Raw genomic sequence first — 23151 nt, 5'->3', positions numbered from 1 at the left:
TCCCAGACTGTTTCATTCTACTGTAGTTGTAGAGGTAGTGGGTCACGGCTTTCTTCTGTTCTAGCAGGCGGGAGAACATGAGCAGGGTCGAGTTCCAGCGAGTGGGGCTATCGCAAATGAGGCGTCTCACCGGCATGTTGTTTTTGCGCTGAATTTCCGCAAAGCGTGCCATGGCTGTGTAAGACCGCCTCAAATGCCCACAGAACTTCCTGGCCTGCTTCAGGACATTCGCTAAGCCAGGGTACTTTGCCACAAATCTTTGAACCACTAGATTCATGACATGTGCCATGCAGGGTATGTGTGTCAGCTTCCCCATATGCAAAGCGGCAAGCAGATTGCTGCCGTTGTCGCACACCACGTTGCCTATCTCCAGGTGGTGCGGGGTCAGCCACTCATCCACCTGTTAAGAGCAGCCAGGAGAGCTGCTCCAGTGTGACTCTCCGCTTTGAGACAAGCCATGTCTAAGATGGCGTGACACCGTCGTACCTGGCATGCAGCATAGGCCCTGCGGAGCTGGGGCTGTGTAGCTGGAGAGGAGAACTGCCACTCAGCCAAGGAGGAGGAGGACAGCGAAGAGCATGTAGCAGGAGGAGAGGAGGTGGCAGGAGGCCTGCCTGCAAGCCGTGGAGGTGTCACAATTTGGTCCGCTGCGCCCTGCTTGCCATCGTTCACCACCAGGTTCACCCAATGGGCTGTGTAGGTAATGTAGCGGCCCTGCCCGTGCTTGGCAGACCAGGCATCCGTGGTCAGGTGTACCCTTGACCCAACGCTCTTCGCAAGAGATGACACCACTTGCCTCTCAACTTCACGGTGCAGTTGGGGTATGGCCTTTCTCGAAAAATAAGTGCGGCCTGGCATCTTCCACTGCGGTGTTCCGATGGCCACAAATTTACGGAAGGCCTCAGAGTCCACCAGCCGGTATGGTAACAGCTGCCGAGCTAACAGTTCCGCCACGCCAGCTGTCAGACGCCGGGCAAGGGGGTGACTGGCCGAAATTGGGTTCTTCCGCTCAAACATTTCCTTCACGGACACCTGACTGCTGCTGTGGGCAGAGGAGCAGGAAGCGCTCAAGGGCAGAGGCGGAGTGGAGGAGGGCGCCTGTGAAGGTGGAAGGGAGAAAGCGGCAGAAGCAGATAATGCACCTGATGGAGGAGGAAGAGGAGAAGGAGGGTGGCTTTGCTTTTGTGTGCTGCTGCTGCTTTTGCTCAGGTGGCCATCCCATTGCTGTTTGTGCCTTTTCTCCAGGTGCCTTCGTAAGGCACTTGTCCCTACGTGAGTGTTGGCCTTTCCACGGCTCAATTTTTGTTGGCAGAGCGAACAGATGGCTTTGGTCCGATCTGAGGCACACACATTAAAAAATTTCCACACCGCTGAGCCACCCTGGGATGTGGGCACTATGGGGACCTCAGCAGCTGATGCTGAAGGGCAAGTTGGCTGGCTGTACATAGGTGGCAATACATGGTGCCGGACACTGCCACCAGCTGTTTCTGACGAAGAGCTGCCCCAGCTTCTTTCAGCAACTTCTCTCCTCCTCCTACTCTCTGACTCCCCCTCTGAACTGTCCCCCTCTTCATCTCCTCTATTGGGTACATACAGAGGATCCCTATCATCGTCATCATCGTAATCATCCTGCCCAGCTTCGCTTGCCTCAGACAAATCCAAACATGCACCAACATCAGTAGGTCCTTCATCCTCCTTACACGTTACATCCATAATGTTGCCGCGTAACTCAGACATATGAGCTGGTGAAAATTCATCTGGCTGTAACAACAATGGCTGTGCATCAGTGATTTCACCACTAAATAATTCTTGCGAAGTGTCAAATGCAGCGGAAGTGGTGCTAGTAGTAGCACTGGTGGCTGAGCAAGATGAGGTGTTCTGTGTCGCTAAATACTCAACCACGTCCTGACAATCTTGGGAGGTGATGGGACGTGCCTTCTTCCGAGCACTGTACTGTGGGCCAGGTCCACACGAAATTACATTTACACGACCTCGCGCAGACCTGCCGGGTGGCCTTCCTCTGGCTCTGCCACTACCTCTTCCTCTACCTGTTTTGTCCATATCGGGTATGCACGGAGTGGTATATCACACTGCGTGCACTCACGTAGGTAAGTGGGTTCACTTAACTGCACAGGTATGCGCACTGATGCGGTGGGTTCACTGAACAGAACAGGTATGCAGTGGCGGGTTCACTAAACAGAACAGGAATACAGTGGCGGTTCACTAAACAGAACAGGTATGCAGTGGCGGGTCCACTGAACAGAACAGGTATGCAGTGGCGGGTTCACTTAACTGCACAGGTATGCGCACTGATGCGGTGGGTTCACTGAACAGAACAGGTATACAGTGGCGGGTTCACAGAACAGGTATGCAGTGGCGGGTCCACTGAACAGAACAGGTATGCAGTGGCGGTTCACTAAACAGAACAGGTATGCAGTGGCGGGTCCACTGAACAGAACAGGTATACAGTGGCGGTTCACTAAACAGAACAGGTATGCAGTGGCGGGTCCACTGAACAGAACAGGTATGCAGTGGCGGGTTCACTTAACTGCACAGGTATGCGCACTGATGCGGTGGGTTCACTGAACAGAACAGGTATGCAGTGGCGGGTTCACTAAACAGAACAGGTATACAGTGGCGGTTCACTAAACAGAACAGGTATGCAGTGGCGGGTCCACTGAACAGAACAGGTATGCAGTGGCGGGTTCACTTAACTGCACAGGTATGCGCACTGATGCGGTGGGTTCACTGAACAGAACAGGTATACAGTGGCGGGTTCACAGAACAGGTATGCAGTGGCGGGTCCACTGAACAGAACAGGTATGCAGTGGCGGGTTCACTAAACAGAACAGGTATACAGTGGCGGTTCACTAAACAGAACAGGTATGCAGTGGCGGGTCCACTGAACAGAACAGGTATGCAGTGGCGGGTTCACTAAACAGAACAGGTATGCAGTGGCGGGTCCACTGAACAGAACAGGTATGCAGTGGCGGGTTCACTAAACAGAACAGGTATACAGTGGCGGTTCACTAAACAGAACAAGTATGCAGTGGCGGGTCCACTGAACAGAACAGGTATGCAGTGGTGGGTTCACAGCACAGGTATGCAGTGGTGGGTTCACAGCACAGGTATGCAGTGGTGGGTTCACAGCACAGGTATGCAGTGGTGGGTTCAATGAACAGGTATACAGTGGCGGGTCCACTGAACAGAACAGGTATGCAGTGGTGGGTTCACAGCACAGGTATGCAGTGGTGGGTTCACAGCACAGGTATGCAGTGGTGGGTTCACAGCACAGGTATGCAGCCAGACAGGAACAAGCTAAGCCTAACTAATCTTTCCCTGAGAGACAGTCTGCAGCAGCTCGCCCTACTCTGACTAATGCAGGCACACGAGTGGCCGTAATGGCCGCCGCTGCCTGCCTTATATAAGGGGGGGTGGGGCTCCAGGGGCTAGTGTAGCCTAATTGGCTACACTGGGCCTGCTGACTGTGATGTAGAGGGTCAAAGTTGACCCTCCATGTGCATTATGGGGCGAACCGAACTTCCGCAAAGGTTCGCCTGCGGGACGCGAACGCGAACCACTGAAGTTCGCATTGAACCGTTCGCAGGCGAACCGTTCGGCCCAACTCTATAGCCAAGCGCTTATCAAAGTGCAGGCGTTTTTAAAAGCGCTCAGAAGCCCTCTTGGTGTGCAGCAGCCCTTACTGGGGCTTCTGATCGCGCAGTCAGGGGGAGCTGAACGACAATTCACTAACACTTCTGATTACCATTTTTTTCATAAACGTGCAGATAAGATAAGCAGCAATCAAGGGAAAAGATCTTCAATTCCTCATGACAATAATGATAATAACAACAATAATAATAATTTGCCAAGGCTTCAAGGACTCCTCTAAAAGTTGGCAACACACAATACAATTTTTTAATATCATTTTTTAATTTCAAGACTTAAAATTGATTTTTTTCGACTTTTTGTTTTTTGGAACATTTGAAAAATTTGATGTGCGTCCAATATCCCCAAATATGATTGAAAAAGATGCTTGGGTCTATAAATCAAGAAATTGTCAGTCTATCCTACACCATTCAGCTTTCTAGTCTAATGTTTTGCCATACTATTATTATGTATTTATATAGCACTGACATCTTCTGCAGTACTTTACAGAGTACATAGTCATGTCACTGACTGTCCTCAGAGGAGCTCACACTCTAATCCTACCATAGTCATAGTCTAATGTCCTACCATATTATTATTATGTATTTATATAGAACTAAAATCTCCTGCAGCACATTACAGAGTACATAGCCATGTCATTGACTGTCCTGAGAGGAGCTGACACTCTAATCCTACCATAGTCATAGTCTGATGTCCTACCATATTATTATTATGTATTTATATAGCACTGACATCTTCTGCAGCACCTTACAGAGTACATAGTCATGTCACTGACTGTCCTCAGAGGAGCTGACACTCTAATCCTACCATAGTCATAGTCTAATGTCCTACCATATTATTATTATTATTATGTATTTATATAGCACTGACATCTTCTGCAGCACCTTACAGAGTACATAGTCATGTCACTGACTGTCCTCAGAGGAGCTCACACTCTAATCCTACTATAGTCATAGTCTGATGTCCTACCATATTATTATTATGTATTTATATAGAACTGACATCTCCTGTAGCACTGTACAGAGTACATAGCCATGTCACTGACTGTCCTGAGAGGAGCTGACACTCTAATCCTACCATAGTCACAGTCTAATGTCCTACCATATTATTATTATGTATTTATATAGCACTGACATCTCCTGCAGCACTGTACAGAGCACATAGTCATGTCACTGACTGCCCTCAGAGGAGCTCACACTCTAATCCTACCATAGTCATAGTCTAATGTCCTACCATACCATTATTATGTATTTATATAGCACTGACATCTTCCGCAGCACATTACAGAGTACATAGTTATGTCACTGACTGTCCTCAGAGTAGCTCACATTCTAATCCTACCATAGTCATAGTCTAATGTCCTACCATATTATTATTATGTATTTATATAGCACTGACATCTCCTGCAGCACTGTACAGACTACATAGTCATGTCACTGACTGTCCTCAGAGGAGCTGACACTCTAATCCTACCATAGTCATAGTCTAATGTCCTACCATATTATTATTATGTATTTATATAGCACTGACATCTTCTGCCGCACATTACAGAGTACATAGTCATGTCATTGACTGTCCTCAGAGGAGCTCACAATCTAATCCTACCATAGTCATAGTCTAATGTCCTACCATATTATTATTATGTATTTATATAGCACTGACATCTTCTGCAGCACATTACAGAGTACACAGTCAAGTCACTGACTGTCCTCAGAGGAGCTCACACTCTAATCCTACCATAGTCAAATGTCCATTGTAGTCTAGGGCCAATTTAGTGGGAAGCCAAATCACTTATCTGTATGTTTTTGAGATGTGGGAGGAAACCGGAGTTACTTTGTAGTTTCAACTCTATGTTTCTATCTTACACACTAGGCATGGTTAATGAGATGCAAATTATTCTGAGTTGATGCTAATTTTATGGAAACTTAGGTAGCTTGGAAAAAGGACCAATCAAATGCCGTGGCTGCTGCGTATAGTTGCCAAGCTACATAAATATCCATAAAATTAGCATCAATTTAAAATAATTAGCAACCCGATGACCACCTCTATCACAAACCAAATCAATAATAATAATAATACACATCATAGCTTTGAGGTGCCCACACACACACTTCTTGATTTTCCCATTTAATTCCTTACAGATTTGTTTGATCTACAGCATATGTGTCAAACTCCGGCTTGTGGGCCAAATCTGGCCCTCGGAGACATCATATTTGGCCCTCAGGTGGTTTCCCCACTTTGCATTATGTTTGGCCCACTCTAGACCACCAGAGAAGCTATATTGGAGGGTAAGCCTTAGATCACCAGGGAAGCCATATGGGGAGGGAGAAAGCACTAATTACCAGGGAACTGTATAGATGAGGGAAGAGGGCCACTAGACACCAGGAGACACTAAAGGGGAAGGAGGGAAGCACTAGACACCAGGGAACTGTACAGGGGAAGGAGGGAGGCACTAGACACCAGGGAACTGTATAGGAGATGGAGGCGGCATTAGACATTAGGAAACTGTATAGGGGAGAGAGGAGGCACTAGACACCAGGGAACTGTATATGGGAGGGAGGCACTAGAAACCAGGGAATTGTAGAGGGGAAGAAGGGAGGCACTAGACACCAGGGAACTGTATAAGGGAGGGAGGGAGGCACTAGACACCAGGGAACTGTATAGGGAAAGGAGGGAGACGCTAGACACCAGGGAACTGTACAGGGAAAGGAGGGAGGCACTAGACACCAGGGAACTGTATAAGGGAGGGAGGGAGGCACTAGACACCAGGGAACTGTATAAGGGAGGGAGGGAGGCACTAGACACCAGGGAACTGTATAGGGAAAGGAGGGAGGCACTAGACACCAGGGAACTGTATAAGGGAGGGAAGTGGCCACTAGACATTAAGGTTGGCTCACGACATGGTCCCACAGCTCAATTTTGGCCCAATTTGTAGTTTTGAGTTTGACACCCCTGTTCTACAGGGAATAATTCCCCCAAAATGTCTAATCGATCTTTGGTTGATTCTGACAATTCAATCAAAAGTATCGATTGATCGGACAGGACAGAAGACCTAGGTTTATTGGGGGCGGGGCAGAAGTGGTAGTAGATCCACGACCCATAGTGTTGTATTGCATTGAACAGTGCAGCCCTGCAGTTCCATCGCTTTTCAATAGATTTCCTGCTTAAATCTATTGAAAATCTATGTGCAAGGAATGGTACTAATCGATTCTTTCCTGAACTGATTCCTTTCAGAAGGAAAGCAATTGTTTTGCCATGTCAGTTGACAATCTATAAATGTATGGCCAGCTTAAAGGACAACTGAAGTCAGAGGAATATGGAGGCTGCCATATTTATTTCCTTTTAATCAATACCAGTTGCCTGGCAGTCCTGCTGATCCTGTCTCTAATACTTTTAGCCATAGCCCCTGAACAAGCATGCGGCAGACCAGGCGTTTCTTGCATTATTGGCAGATCTGCATGCTTGCTTTCTGGTGTTATTGACACTACTGCAGCCACATAGACCAACAGGGCTGCCAGGCAACTGGTATTGTTTAACAGGAAATAAATATGGCAGCCTACATGTTCTTCTTACTACAGTTGTCTTTTATCAGGCACTATAAGCATGGAACTTTATGAATTAATAATAAGCATCTCGGCCACAATTTCCACGTATAATTGGCCCCGTTTGCGATGGGGAAGTCATTAGATGTGATAAGTTTCATCCATATATCCTCGCTGCATCCAGCATGCACAGGCCAGACGCTCGCTGTAGTCTACAAGCCTCTAGCCAGGGATCCATTTGCTGCATTGAAGCATGTGCGGCCATCTACAATACTATTTAAAGGGTCATTAAACACAAACCTAAAACTGCCACACAAAGATAAGCCATTAATAACATTGTCAGATACGTTATATATGTTAAAGATGCCGAGATTTGTAGCCAATGGTGCTATTCTAACAGGAGCCGGTGACAATTAATCGTATTTCATTGATCTGTCTATACAGGAAGGATGGATTAAATATGAATGGGTGGAACGTACAATATTGGGTGCCCCGAAATACTGAAGCATCTCCAAACCTGGAACAGAAATAATACAAATCATCATGCTACCCCTGGAGTGAAAGCACCGCCAGCAGTGGAGTGAAAGCCCCCCCAGCAGTGGAGTGAAAGCACCCCCAGCAGTGGAGTGAAAGCACCCCCAGCAGTGGAGTGAAAGCACCGCCAGCAGTGGAGTGAAAGCACCGCCAGCAGTGGGGTGAAAGCACCGCCAGCAGTGGGGTGAAAGCACCGCCAGCAGTGGGGTGAAAGCACCGCCAGCAGTGGGGTGAAAGCACCGCCAGCAGTGGGGTGAAAGCACCGCCAGCAGTGGGGTGAAAGCACCGCCAGCAGTGGAGTGAAAGCACCGCCAGCAGTGGAGTGAAAGCACCGCCAGCAGTGGAGTGAAAGCACCGCCAGCAGTGGAGTGAAAGCACCGCCAGCAGTGGAGTGAAAGCACCGCCAGCAGTGGAGTGAAAGCACCGCCAGCAGTGGAGTGAAAGCACCGCCAGCAGTGGAGTGAAAGCACCGCCAGCAGTGGAGTGAAAGCACCGCCAGCAGTGGAGTGAAAGCACCGCCAGCAGTGGAGTGAAAGCACCGCCAGCAGTGGAGTGAAAGCACCGCCAGCAGTGGAGTGAAAGCACCGCCAGCAGTGGAGTGAAAGCACCGCCAGCAGTGGAGTGAAAGCACCGCCAGCAGTGGAGTGAAAGCACCGCCAGCAGTGGAGTGAAAGCACAGCCAGCAGTGGAGTGAAAGCACAGCCAGCAGTGGAGTGAAAGCACCGCCAGCAGTGGAGTGAAAGCACCGCCAGCAGTGGAGTGAAAGCACCGCCAGCAGTGGAGTGAAAGCACCGCCAGCAGTGGAGTGAAAGCACCGCCAGCAGTGGAGTGAAAGCACCGCCAGCAGTGGAATGAAAGCACCGCCAGCAGTGGAGTGAAAGCACCGCCAGCAGTGGAGTGAAAGCACCGCCAGCAGTGGAGTGAAAGCACCGCCAGCAGTGGAGTGAAAGCACCGCCAGCAGTGGAGTGAAAGCACCGCCAGCAGTGGAGTGAAAGCATTGCCAGCAGTGGAGTGAAAGCACCGCCAGCAGTGGAGTGAAAGCACCGCCAGCAGTGGAGTGAAAGCACCGCCAGCATTGGAGTGAAAGCACCGCCAGCATTGGAGTGAAAGCACTGACAGCATTCAAAGATGACCAAAACATCAGCCAGAAAGCTCAGGAACTGAGCAGTGGTCTGTGGTCACCACCTGCAGAATCTCTCCTTTATTGGGGAGGTCTTACTAATTGCCTATAATTTCCACCTGTTGTCTATTCCGTTTGCACAACAGCATGTGAAATTCACCAGTGTTGTTACCCAACTGGACAGTTTGATATCACAGAAGTGTGATTGAAGTGGCGTTACATTGTGTTGTTCAACCACTTTATCCACCACAACTGTATATCTACGTCCTCTGTGACTTTATCTAAGCCACAAGGACGTAGATATAAGTCTTGTAGCTGAAACCACAGCTGTGCACAATTGGGCTTCCATCTGTGCACACCCCGGGCACTATCTGCTGTAGCACTAATTGGTGAAAGGGAAAATATGTTCCCTGAACCAATAACATTAATAATACTTTTTATTTTCTCAGTTCATTGAGAAAAACACTCACTGTAGCATTATTTCTGAATCAAATATCCTCACCATAAATTGTGGCAGGAACATAATCTAAAACAGCCAAACAAAATGTGTTTTATATCTACAGTAGCACTTTTTATTTTTAACCACTTGACCACCGAGGGGTTTTTACCCCTTTAGGACCAGAGTAATTTTCACCTGTCAGCGCTCCTCCCATTCTTTCACCAATAACTTAATCACTACTAATCACAACAAAATGATCTATATCTTGTTTTTTTCGCCACCAATTAGGCTTTCTTTGGGAGGTACATTATGCTAAGAATTATTTTATTCTAAGTGCATTTTAAAGAGGAGCTGTTAGGTATAGGGTCTAAAAACACATATATCAGTAGCTAAATATTGGCTGTACTTACATTACATATGCATTTCACTGTCCACGTTTGGATTTCACAGAATTTTTATATAGTATTTGCAGAGAATGATGCTCCTGACAGCTCATGGCAGGTTCCATGTTTGTCTGTCTCCTATGAAGACAATTGTGATGTCATGTCCTCCCTGCTTCCTGATGATTCCACTCACAAAAAAGATCCTAATGGACAACACTACTGTGCAGTGAATATTAATTAGCCATGTGGCTAGGAACAATAGCGGACTCATGCAGTATACTCTAACTGAACATGTGCCCTGTGATTTTTCAGTGCTGGCTGCTGTTACAAGCTGCTGTAACATGAGCCTGTAACTTCCCACTGTGAAAGCAGCCTTAGGGCGTGATAGGGAAATGAAGAGGTATGACCCAAGGTACTGCAGTGGGGAGAAGAGGAAGCCCCAGAATGCTTTGCAGTATCTGTTATGCGTCCTGCTGGCGTCCTTAAGAGCTTGGGAATAACAGCCTTGCTGTTCAGCACACATCATAGTAAGGCCCAGTGCACACCAAAACCGCTAGCAGATCGTCAAAACGCTAGCGGTTTTGGGAGCAGAGAGCAGATATTTGGCCGGGTGCACACCAAGCGGATTTTGTATGCGATCCACCAGCCGCATCAGCCAGTGAAAACGCTTGGCTATTGTATTTCAATGTGTGGTGCACACCGGCGGTTTGAGGTTTTTTAGCAAACCGCAAACGCGCAGCAGGAGGCGCGTTTGCGGCTTGGCAAAAACCTCAAACCGCCGGTGTGCACCATCCCATTGCAATATATTAGCCAAGCATTTTTCCAGGCGGATGCGGCCGGCGGATCGCTCCAAAAACCGCTCGGTGTGCACTGGGCCTAAGAGAGATTTTTAACTTCAGTATTGCCTTTTTGGCTTCCTTCTAAACTGTTTAACTCAGGAGAATAGAGGTTTAAATTAGCTTTTGCAGCCTGACAGTTACTCTTTAATTGGAATAATAAGAAAAAAAAAATGGAAAAATTATTTCTCAGTTCTCGGTCATTATAGTGTTAAAATAAAACATTCTACTGTAGATAAAACCCACACATTTTATTTGCCCATTTGTCCTGGTTATTGCAACGTTTAAAATATTTCTCTAGTATAATGTATGGCACCAATATTTTATTTGGAAATAAAAGGTGCATTTTTTCCGTTTTGCGTCCATGACTAATAATAAGCCCACAAATTAAAAAAATAACAGTAATATACCCTCTTGTTCAGTCCCTAAGGCAACTATTTATGTATTTATGTTTTTTCTATACAAAAAAAATGTTTGGGTACTATGGGGGAGTGTGGGAGGGAGTTATTTTAGATGTAAGTGTAGGTATTTTTATTAATTTAAATCTGTTTAGATGTCGTTTTACTATTCAGCCACAAGATGTCCCACTCATTATTTCCGATTCACATACGTAAGTACATGAATCTAAAGAAAGCGTGACACTCTAACTTCTGGAAGATACAATGACGCAGGCATCTAATATATGCCGGCGTTCATTGCCACGAGGACTTAGATTAATGAATGGGAACTACATTCCCATTCATTCATCTCCCCGCTAACGGGCGGTGAGGGGAGCCCATTGAAGACGTGTATTCGAGGCCCTGGGACGTCAAGTGAAGTTTTCCCAGACCGTGATTATACTGCACCAGGGCCAGTAACTAATTCAACTGGAATTGGTAAAACTGAGAAATAATGTGTTTTTCTATTTTTTTTTTCTTTTTCCCATTAAAATGTATAGAAGTCAAAATTGTTCGAGGGAAAAAAAATGTCATACAATGAAAGACTAGTTTGTCTTTTAAAAAAAAAAAGACAATATATATATTTCATTTAGGTGTCATAAGTAGCGAGAAAGTTATTGCTGATTAAATATAGACATAGCTAAATAGTAAAAACTGCCCTAGTCCATAAGAATATCAAGGTCTGGATGCAAAGTGGTTATTGTAGTGTTCCCTTTATTTTTTTGAGCAGTGTATATAGAGCAGGGTTTAGCGTGTATAATATTATACAGCTGGGCCTATAATACAGGGATCATGGTGTGTATATAGAGTGGGGTATAGCGCTCTATTAGCTGGGCCTATAATACAGAGATCATGGTGTGTATATAGAGTGGGGTATAGCGCTGTATTAGCTGGGCCTATAATACAGAGATCATGGTGTGTATATAGAGTGGGGTATAGTGCTGTATTAGCTGGGCCTATAATACAGAGATCATGGTGTGTATATAGAGTGGGGTATAGCGCTGTATTAGCTGGGCCTATAATACAGAGATCATGGTGTGTATATAGAGTGAGATATAACGCTGTATTAGCTGGGTCTATAATACAGAGATCATGGTGTGTATATAGAGTGGGGTATAGCACTGTATTAGCTGGGCCTATAATACAGAGGGCATGGTGTGTATATAGAGTGGGGTATAGCGCTATATTAGCTGGGCCTGTAATACAGAGATCATGGTGTGTATATAGAGTGGGGTATAGTGCTGTATTAGCTGGGCCTATAATACAGAGATCATGGTGTGTATATAGAGTGGGGTATAGCGCTGTATTAGCTGGGCCTATAATACAGAGATCATGGTGTGTATATAGAGTGGGGTATAGCGCTGTATTAGCTGGGCCTATAATACAGAGATCATGGTGTGTATATAGAGTGGGGTATAGCGCTGTATTAGCTGGGCCTATAATACAGAGATCATGGTGTGTATATAGAGTGGGGTATAGTGCTGTATTAGCTGGGCCTATAATACAGAGATCATGGTGTGTATATAGAGTGGGGTATAGCGCTGTATTAGCTGGGCCTATAATACAGAGATCATGGTGTGTATATAGAGTGGGGTATAGCACTGTATTAGTTGTGCCTATAATACAGAGATCATGGTGTGTGTATATAGAGTGGGGTATAGCGCTGTATTAGCTGGGCCTATAATACAGAGATCATGGTGTGTGTATATAGAGTGGGGTATAGTGCTGTATTAGCTGGGCCTATAATACAGAGATCATGGTGTGTATAGAGTGGGGTATAGTGCTGTATTAGCTGGGCCTATAATACAGAGATCATGGTGTGTATATAGAGTGGGGTATAGTGCTGTATTAGCTGGGCCTATAATACAGAGATCATGGTGTGTATAGAGTGGGGTATAGTGCTGTATTAGCTGGGCCTATAATACAGAGATCATGGTGTGTATATAGAGTGGGGTATAGTGCTGTATTAGCTGGGCCTATAATACAGAGATCATGGTGTGTATAGAGTGGGGTATAGTGCTGTATTAGCTGGGCCTATAATACAGAGATCATGGTGTGTATAGAGTGGGGTATAGCGCTGTATTAGCTGGGCCTATAATACAGAGATCATGGTGTGTATATAGAGTGGGGTATAGTGCTGTATTAGCTGGGCCTATAATACAGAGATCATGGTGTGTATATAGAGTGGGGTATAGTGCTGTATTAGCTGGGCCTATAATACAGAGATCATGGTATGTATATAGAGTGGGGTATAGCGCTGTATTAGCTGGGCCTATAATACAGAGATCATGGTGTGTATATAGAGTGGGGTATAGTACTGTATTAGCTGGGCCTATAATACAGAGATCATGGTGTGTATATAGAGTGGGGTATAGTGCTGTATTAGCTGGGCCTATAATACAGAGATCATGGTGTGTATAGAGTGGGGTATAGTGCTGTATTAGCTGGTCCTATAATACAGAGATCAGGGTATGTATATAGAGTGGGGTATAGAGCTGTATTAGCTGGCCTATAATACAGAGATCATGGTGTGTATATAGAGTGGGGTATAGCGCTGTATTAGCTGGGCCTATAATACAGAGATCATGGTGTGTATATACAGTGGGGTATAGCGCTGTATTAGCTGGGCCTATAATACAGAGATCATGGTATGTATATAGAGTGGGGTATAGTGCTGTATTAGCTGGGCCTATAATACAGAGATCATGGTGTGTATATAGAGTGGGGTATAGCGCTGTATTAGCTGGGCCTATAATACAGAGATCATGGTGTGTATATAGAGTGGGGTATAGCGCTGTATTAGCTGGGCCTATAATACAGAGATCATGGTATGTATATAGAGTGGGGTATAGTGCTGTATTAGCTGGGCCTATAATACAGAGATCATGGTATGTATATAGAGTGGGGTATAGCGCTCTATTAGCTGGGCCTATAATACAGAGATCATGGTGTGTATATAGAGTGGGGTATAGCGCTGTATTAGCTGGGCCTATAATACAGAGATCATGGTATGTATATAGAGTGGGGTATAGCGCTGTATTAGCTGGGCCTATATAATAAAGAGATCATGGTGTGTATATAGAGTGGGGTATAGTGCTGTATTAGCTGGGCCTATAATACAGAGACCATGGTGTGTATATAGAGTGGGGTATAGCGCTGTATTAGCTGGGCCTATAATACAGAGATCATGGTGTGTATATAGAGTGGGGTATAGCGCTGTATTAGCTGGGCCTATAATACAGAGATCATGGTGTGTATATAGAGTGGGGTATAGTACTGTATTAGCTGTGCCTATAATACAGAGATCATGGTATGTATATAGAGTGGGGTATAGTGCTGTATTAGCTGGGCCTATAATACAGGGATCATGGTATGTATATAGAGTGGGGTATAGAGCTGTATTAGCTGGGCCTATAATACAGAGATCATGGTGTGTATATAGAGTGGGGTATAGCGCTGTATTAGCTGGGCCTATAATACAGAGAGCATGGTGTGTATATGGAGTGGGGTATAGCGCTGTATTAGCTGGGCCTATGTACATAGATCGTCTTACGCGAGTCAAGCACACACCGCAAGCGCCGGTAAATAAAAGGCATGTTTATGTGTCATTTAATTTAACCAGTGAAAAGTCAGAGTGAGCTGCTAAATCTCCCTGGCTGGGAAGAGAAGAAAATCTCAGGTCGGCTGTGTTTTTCTTTCCCAATAAAGGGCTCTTTCCTTCCTTAATACGCGAGCGATAAACTCTTCGGGGGTCTGTAATTACGAGGGTAATTCTGCTCTCTTGTCTGTTTAAAGGCACTCAGAGCTCCCTTTCTCGAGACGTGCAATTTCCTTCCCCATGAAATCACGTACCCTGCCGCGTGCCATTGTGCGTTCCGCACACAATATGATAATGTGTATAATCAAACAGCCGCTACGCCACGTCAACGCTTTCTCCAGCACTTTAGGCCAATAAGTGGTTGTGATTCTGTCTCACGTAAAGAGAATCCTGCGATTACTGCGACTTTTTCTTGCTCACCTCGGGAGGAAGTGTATCCTGCGGGCGCGGGAAACCTCCGACGAGAGCGGGGGAAGGTTACGCAACACAATGTAGAGAATATCGGAAACAGGTAGGGCAAACTTGATTCATAAATCCGGTAATCTGAATATATATATATATATATATATATATATATATATATATATATATATATATATATATATATATATATATATATATATATATATATATATATATATATAGAGAGAGAGAGAGAGAGAGAGAGTGGAGGAAATAATTATTTGACCCCTCACTGATTTTGTAAGTTTGTCCAATGACAAAGAAATGAAAAGTCTCAGAACACTAGAATTTCAATGGTAGGTTTATTTTAACAGTGGCAGATAGCACATCAAAAGGAAAATCGAAAAAATAACCTTAAATAAAAGATTGCAACTGATTTGCATTTCATTGAGTGAAATAAGTTTTTGAACCCTCTAACAATAAAAGACTTAATACTTAGTGGAAAAACCCTTGTTTGCAAGCACAGAGGTCAAACGTTTCTTGTAATTGATGACCAAGTTTGCACACATTTTAGGAGGAATGTTGGTCCACTCCTCTTTGCAGATCATCTCTAAATCCCTAAGGTTTCGAGGCTGTCTCTGTGCAACTCTGAGCTTGAGCTCCCTCCATAGGTTTTCTATTGGATTAAGGTTCGGAGACTGACTAGGCCACTCCATGACCTTAATGTGCTTCTTCTTGAGCCACTCCTTTGTTGCCTTTGCTGTATGTTTTGGGTCATTGTTGTGCTAGAACACCCATCCACGACCCATTTTCAGTTTCCTGGCAGAGGGAAGGAGGTTGTCGTTCAGGATTTCACGATACATGGCTCCGTCCATTTTCCCGTTAATGCGATTAAGTTGTCCTGTGCCCTTAGCAGAAAAACACCCCCAAAGCAAAATGTTTCCACCCCCATGCTTGACGGTGGGGACGGTGTTTTGGGGGTCATAGGCAGCATTTTTCTTCCTCCAAACACAGCGAGTTGAGTTAATGCCAAAGAGCTCTATTTTGGTCTCATCAGACCACAGCACCTTCTCCCAGTCACTCACAGAATCATTCAGGTGTTCATTGGCAAACTTCAGACGGGCCTGCACATGTGCCTTCTTGAGCAGGGGGACCTTGTGAGCCCTGCAGGATTTTAATCCATTGCGGTGTAATGTGTTTCCAATGGTTTTCTTGGTGACTGTGGTCCCTGCTAATTTGAGGTCATTCACCAACTCCCCCCGTGTAGTTCTAGGATGCTTTTTCACCTTTCTCAGAACCATTGACACCTCACGAGGTGAGATCTTGCGTGGAGCCCCAGAGCGAGGTCGATTGATGGTCATTTTGTGCTCCTTCCATTTTCGAACAATCGCACCAACAGTTGTCACCTTCTCTCCCAGCTTCTTGCTAATGGTTTTGTAGCCCATTCCAGCCTTGTGCATGTCTACAATTTTGTCTCTGGCATCCTTGTACAGCTCTTTGGTCTTTCCCATGTTGGAGAGTTTGGAGTCTGCTTGATTGATTGATTCTGTGGACAGGTGTATTTTATACAGGTGACTAGTTAAGACAGGTGTCCTTAATGAGGGTGACTAATTGAGTAGAAGTGTCTAACCACTCTGTGGGAGCCAGAACTCTTAATGGTTGGTAGGGGTTCAAAAACTTATTTCACTCAATGAAATGCAAATCAGTTGCTATCTTTTATTTAAGGTTATTTTTTCGATTTTCCTTTTGATGTGCTATCTGCCACTGTTAAAATAAACCTACCATTGAAATGATACTGTTCTGAGACTTTTCATTTCTTTGTCATTGGACAAACTTACAAAATCAGTGAGGGGTCAAATAATTATTTCCTCCACTGTGTGTGTGTGTGTGTGTGTGTGTGTATATGTATGTGTGTATGTATATATGTATAATATATATATATATATATATATATATATATATATATATATATATATATATATATATATATATACATACATACATACATATTTTATTTTATTTTTAAATAGGTCCCTATATGTCCCCATTTTTATTTTCTTTTTACCTGGTCTGGGTGCCTGTACCTAACTGTAGAAACCGTGCAGCACCAGTAGAATTGTGGAAAGTTGTTTTTGTTTTAGCTACAGTAACACATTTATTTTAGCATGCAAATAACAGAAAGCTTCCTATTTCGGATAAGATTAGGACACTATGACCAGAAGGTAATTGAATAACGCTCTCCCTTTGCAGAGCTTACACAGTGATGTTGCTGTGGGAGGGACAGTAAGATGTGGCAGTAATCAGCTGGGTTGAAAATAAAAAAAAAGGGCAGAAGTGATGTCACTTTTGGCATCACAGAAAAACAGTAAAGATGGAAGCCAGCAAAAAAAAAAAAAAAAAAAAAAAATTATATATATATATATATATAATTTTTTTTTTTTTTTTTTTTCATATGACATCTCTCTTAATTCTGACGGTGAACATTGAAAGCAACCGGCTAGGTAAACTAAATCAGTAATTTCTAAATGGATGGATTTTTTTTATTAAGCGTATATGGAGTTTCATCCGACATTAAGGGCATATTTTTTCATTTGCAAATTTTAGAACATTTTAAATCAATTATGCTGAAAAATAATTTCCTACAAAATGTTTTTGCAAAATAAATAAGGAGTATTGCATATGCATTGCACTCCCCTTGCAGTCAGTCTGACGCGACACCTACCAATAGGCTATGAGTCAGCAGAGAGGCGTGGTTTCAGAATACTCACTTTCCTTCCTCCATGCTCATAAGACTAAGGGTTCCAAGCTGGTTAGCAGTGATAAGGCAGCTGGAGGTCACTGAAGATGTATGAAGTGTTGCGGCGGCTGGTTTAAAGGGACTCCGAGCACCTCTCATGGGTATGCCTTTAAAGAGGATCTGTAACGTCAAAACGTCCCCTGGGGGATACTCACCTCTGGTGGGGGAAGCCTCAGGATCCTAATGAGGCTTCCCACGCCGTCCTCCGTCCCTCAGGGGTCTTGCTGCAGCCCTTCGTACAAGATGACGTCATTATTTACCTTCCCGGCTCCTGCGCAGGCGCTCTGGTGGCTGTCGGCTCCGAAGTAGGCGGAAATACACGATCGCCGTCGGGTCTGCTCTACTGCGCAGGCGCAAGTTTCCTGCGCCTGCGCAGTAGAGCGGACCCGACTGAGATCGGGTATTTCCGTGTAGTTCGGAGAGGAAAGCAGCCACAGCGCCCCCGCTGGAGCCAGCAAAGGTAAATATTGGAATTACAGTCGGGTCTGTCGCCGGCTGTTCGGAGGGCTGCAGCGAGACCCCCGTGGGACAGAGGACGGCGAGGGAAGCCTTATTAGGATCCCGAGGCATCCCCCACCCGAGGTGAGTACCCCCCAGGGGATGTTTTTGATGTTACAGAGTCTCTTTAAGACAGACAACTTCCAACAAAGTCGTGCTTTAACCCCTCTGGAGGAGCCTCTTGCAATGGCCATGTATGTCACTTCCTCTTCCTGCTTCATTCAGTGATGCACTTCTCTAACAGAGAAGACAGGGGTGACCCGGAAGTTATAACATAGCCAAGATGGCAGCCGCGATTTTTAAATTGAAATCGAACGAAAATGATTTGGTGTAGAACGTCGATTCAGGCATTAAATGAAAGAGGAGAGCACAAGCTACAGAAATGTATGCATCTTTAAGGCTGCATTTCCACTTGTGCGGTGGGAATCGTTGCGGGAAAAATTCGCATGCGGATGCGAATTTCGCATGCGGGTCTATGCGAATTTTCATGCGAATTCGCATGGATGACGATGTATACGGATTTAACCATGGCAGTGCTGGTGTGATTTTCCATTGGTTTTATACGCGGTATGCGAATTCTGATGGCTCTGCCATGCAAATTTTTTCTGCACAGAAAAACGCAAAGGAATTCTGACAAGTGGAAACAGTCCCATTCACTTGTATTGCTATGCGAATTCGCATGCAAAAAACACATGCGAATTCGCGATCGTGGAAATGGGCCCTAAGTGCTTTGCACTAGTCGGAGTCTCTTTAAAGGCATGCCCATGAGAGGTGCTCGGAGTCCCTTTAAAACATTTTATGCACAATAAATTTAAAATAATGATTACATGCAAATAAAAAAATGGCACTCCTGTGCATATATATTATTTCCAGGATTTAAATAAATTATTTCTGTGGATTTTCACCCTCAAACGTGTTGGAAACTTAACTGAGCATTTACTGAAGACAATTCAAGATAAAATGCTCTAAGATGAGATCACATGATAATAGCCGGCCTTACTTCCCTCCCAATGGTGCAGGCGGGTGCCCTGTGTCAGCCTAATGATGCAGCACCCCATTTCTTCCTTCTAGAGGAGCCATCAGTAGGGATGGTAAAAAAGGGACCAATCCAATGCAGCAACAGCAGCAGCAGCATCATCACCATACAGTGCAGGTCTGCCTAATTTATTACTGGGCAACAAGCATTCAACCCGGGACGTGGTAAGTGTTGTCGCAGGCTCACCTGTCTGCTGGCATGCCTTCTCCTGTATGCCGCACCTTTCTCCATGGCCACCGGGGGCGCCTGTTCCCTGTGACACCACATGACAACAGGATATGCAGTGGGGTTATGGAGTTCAAGTGCTTACTTCTGGCAAAGACTGCGCAGACTATGCCTGACGACACTCGTCCTTGATCGTGCACCTGCAGCCGTGAGCGCTCTGTGCATGCGTGCAATGTAGCTGTGACCTAGTGTGCATGCACAGAGCGCTCCGGGCCACGGTTGTGCGATTAAGGATTCGCCCCACAGGGCAGCGCCTGCGCAGTATTTGCCAATCTTCCCAACCAGGAAGTAGCTTCGGAGGGTTGGTAGGGAGGATCGGATGATGCCGGAGGAAAGCGGGGGGTGGGATGGGCATGAGGAGAGCCCACTACAGGTGCCTGCTCCCCCCGTTTTTACATTTTCTTTTGGGCTCAGACATCCTTTAACAACAGGGCTGTGGAGTCAGAGCAAAAATCCTCCGATTCCTCAGACTCCTCTAATTTGCATATTACAATTTTGTTGATTGAAAGTATGTAACATAAAGGGCATCTCATCACTGCCAATGCTTAGGAATTTAAAAATCTCTATTAAGATGGCATCTGCATTTGTGAACAAAAAGCTTCCGGCCAGGAAGCTGACACTTTACCCTGTCAGCCACCCTGGCCTGTCATTGTCAACATGAATGCCCCAGCATGTTGTCTGTATAAGATTCACCAGAGCCCCATACCTACCTTTTCTATACTAGATATAGAACAGGCCAGGGTCATTTTCTACAAGGGGGAGATCTATGCACCGGGACCCAGCTGATACAATGTTCCAGTGAATCTTATTAAACGGACATTTAAAGAGACACTGAAGCGAGAATAATTCTCGCTTCAGAGCTCATAGTTAGCAGGGGCATGTGTGCCCCTGCTAAAATGCCGCTATCCCACGGCTAAACAGGGGTCCCTTCACCCCCAAACTAGCCCCCCCCCCCGCAAAATCAATGACCAAATTGGTCGTAGATTTTGCTGCTCCTAGAGGCAGGGCTAACGGCTGCAGCCCTGCCTCCAATCGCGTCTATCAGCGGCGCATCGCCGCCTCTCCCCCGCCCCTCTCAGTGAAGGAAGACTGAGAGGGGCGGGGGAGAGGCGGAGATACGCGCTGACAGACGCGCGTGGGGCAGGGCTGCAGCGGTTAGCCCTGCCTCAATCAGGCAGAGATCCCCGGCTGCACGGAGGGGATTTCGGGGGGTAGGGGACCCCCGTTTAGCCACGGGATAGCGGCGTGTTAGCAGGGGCACACATGCCCCTGCTGACTATGAGCTCTGAAGCGAGATTTATTCTCGCTTCAGAGTCTCTTTAAGCATGAAATCGATTCAAAACCTGTCTTGCTGCCACCAGGCCTCCCCCCATTCGGGCTCCCCCGGCCAGCAGCAATAATGTCACCTGTCTACCGGCTAAAGTCCCCGGCCCGAGGTCCGTGCTGTCACTTCCTAGGGCATCCTCTTCACTTCCTGTCCCGTCCTTTGGCAAGTTCAAACAGTAGAGGGCGCTCTACTTTGACTTGTCACAGGATGGGATAGGAATTGCAGAGGACATGGAGAAGAAGGGCATCCGGAAAAAGTGACAGCATGGACCCGGAGACTCGCGTCAGCGGACAGGTGATACTATTACTGCCCCTATGCTGCGTCAGTCGTCACCGAATCAAACGCCGCTAGCAACACGATCCCGACTCGCCGGCAATCGAGCAAAATGTTCGATCTGGACCAATCAACTGAATCGACCGATGTCAGATGGAAATCAGTTAACGTTTGCGTTAACCATTGTTTACAGCTGATTCGATCACAGTAATCGATAGAGAGTTGAACTAGTGTATGGGTACCATTAGGATATAGCTTTAGAGTAGCTGTTAAGTATCTACCCCCACCCTTTAGATTGTAAGCCTCTAGCAAGGCCTCCCCCATAGTGTTTCCAGCTTGATCATGCAGTCTCTACCCAAGTAAGAATTCCTCTTTTTATACGCCCCCTCCTGCCCTACCCAGCTCTGATTGGCCATGGCGGTGTGACTTTCCATCCTGCACACACCCCCTCCTACCCCGCTCTGATTGGCTGCGGCGGTGTTCTTCACAACCCCCTCCTTCCCTATCCCGCTCTGATTGGCTGTGGCGGTGTCTTTCACACACCCCTTCCTACTTTACCCCGCTGATTGGCTGCGGCGGTGTCCTGTCCTGCATACACCCCCTCCTGCCCTACCCCACCCTGATTAGCCGCAGCGATGTGTCCTGCCCTATCCCGCTCTAATTGTCCGCGGCGGTGTGTCCTGCCCTGCACATGCCCCCTCCTGCTCCACCCCATCGAACATGGTGCTGCGGCCCTCCGCTGCGCTGTGACTGACAGTGGCGAGTGCGTTCGGTGAGATGGTGCATGCGCTCCTGCCCTGCACACACCCCCTACTGTTCCACCCCATTGAACATGGTGCTGCGTCCCTCCGCTGCACTGTGACTGACAGTGGCGAGTGCGTTCGGTGAGATGGTGCATGCGCTCCTGCCCTGCACACACCCCCTCCTGCTCCATCCCATTGAACATGGCGCTGCGTCCCTCCTCCGCGCTGTGACTGATAGTGGCAGATTGGATGGCATACGTTCGGTGAGATGGCGCCTGCACTCCTGCCCTGCACACACCCCCTCCTGCTCCATCCCATTGAACATGGTGCTGCGTCCCTCCGCTGCACTGTGAGCGACTGTGACGCTGATTGAATGGCATGTGTTCGGTAAGATAGCGCATGCACTCCTGCCCTGCACACTCTCCCCCCTGCTCCACACTATTGAACATGGTACAGCGTCCCTCCGCCGCACTGTTACTGACTGTGGCGCTGATTGGATGGTGTATGTTCTGTGCAGTGGCGCCTGCGCTCCTCCTCTACCCCATTGAACATGGTCCTGCGTCCCTCCGCTGCGCTGTTACTGACCGTGGCGCCGAATGGATGGCGTGCGTTCGGTGCGATGGCGCCTGCACTCCTCCTCCTGCTCCATCCCAACATGGTGCTGCGTCCCTCCTCCGCGCTGTGACTGATAGTGGCACTGATTGGATGGCGTGCGTTCAGTGAGATGGTGCATGAGCTCCTGCAGCCTGTCACGTGCCCCCAGCTAGTCACACACCCTCTAGGGGTCATCACATCACACTGCAGCACACCCACAGCAAGCCCTGGCCTCACCTGCCACAATGCACTTGGCTGACAGCTTCACCATCCTCCAGCCTGGCTGTATGGACTCTATATGATATTATACAGGATAGACCTCCAGGAGAAGGGGGAGGGGACAGGACTGGTCTCCCCCGCAGACTGCCCGCGCTGACCTCACACCTCCGCCGCTATCCTCCCCGCTCTATCCTCCATTGCCTGTCTCTGCGTGACGTCACCAGGGACGCCGCTCCGCATCCCCATGGCAACAGTCAGCGCCGCATCCATCCGCTGTGCGTAACGCGCGTCCCTATTGGTCAGCCGAGGCTGGGCTCCGGAGCCACTCGTCGCCTCATTGGTTAAAATGATCAAGACGCTGCTAGGAGACGGCGCGCGCGTGCACGCTGCTCTCTCTCTCTCTCTATTGGTCCGCCGCTCTCCGGGGAGAAAAGAGGAGGGAAAAATGCTGACAGAGCAGAACGGCGGAGGGAGGGAG

The 23151-nt window shown here is 46.8% G+C and overlaps 1 protein-coding gene across 1 annotated transcript in view; it reads right to left on the bottom strand.

The window, feature by feature from the left end:
* Window positions 1-22945, bottom strand: part of IFT27 (intraflagellar transport 27) — a 56798-nt gene extending 33853 nt beyond the window's left edge. The window contains exon 1 of the mRNA XM_068255031.1: window positions 22692-22945. Coding sequence (XP_068111132.1) covers window positions 22692-22725 — 34 coding nt within the window. The 5' untranslated portion in view covers window positions 22726-22945. The remainder of the gene's footprint in view (window positions 1-22691) is intronic.
* Between the last annotated feature and the right edge of the window lie 206 nt (window positions 22946-23151).

The sequence above is a fragment of the Hyperolius riggenbachi genome, chromosome 9 (genome assembly GCF_040937935.1).
Source record: "Hyperolius riggenbachi isolate aHypRig1 chromosome 9, aHypRig1.pri, whole genome shotgun sequence".
Taxonomy (NCBI): Eukaryota; Metazoa; Chordata; class Amphibia; order Anura; family Hyperoliidae; genus Hyperolius; species Hyperolius riggenbachi.
Note: the sequence above shows the minus strand (reverse complement) of the source record. Positions and strands in the feature narration are given on the sequence as shown.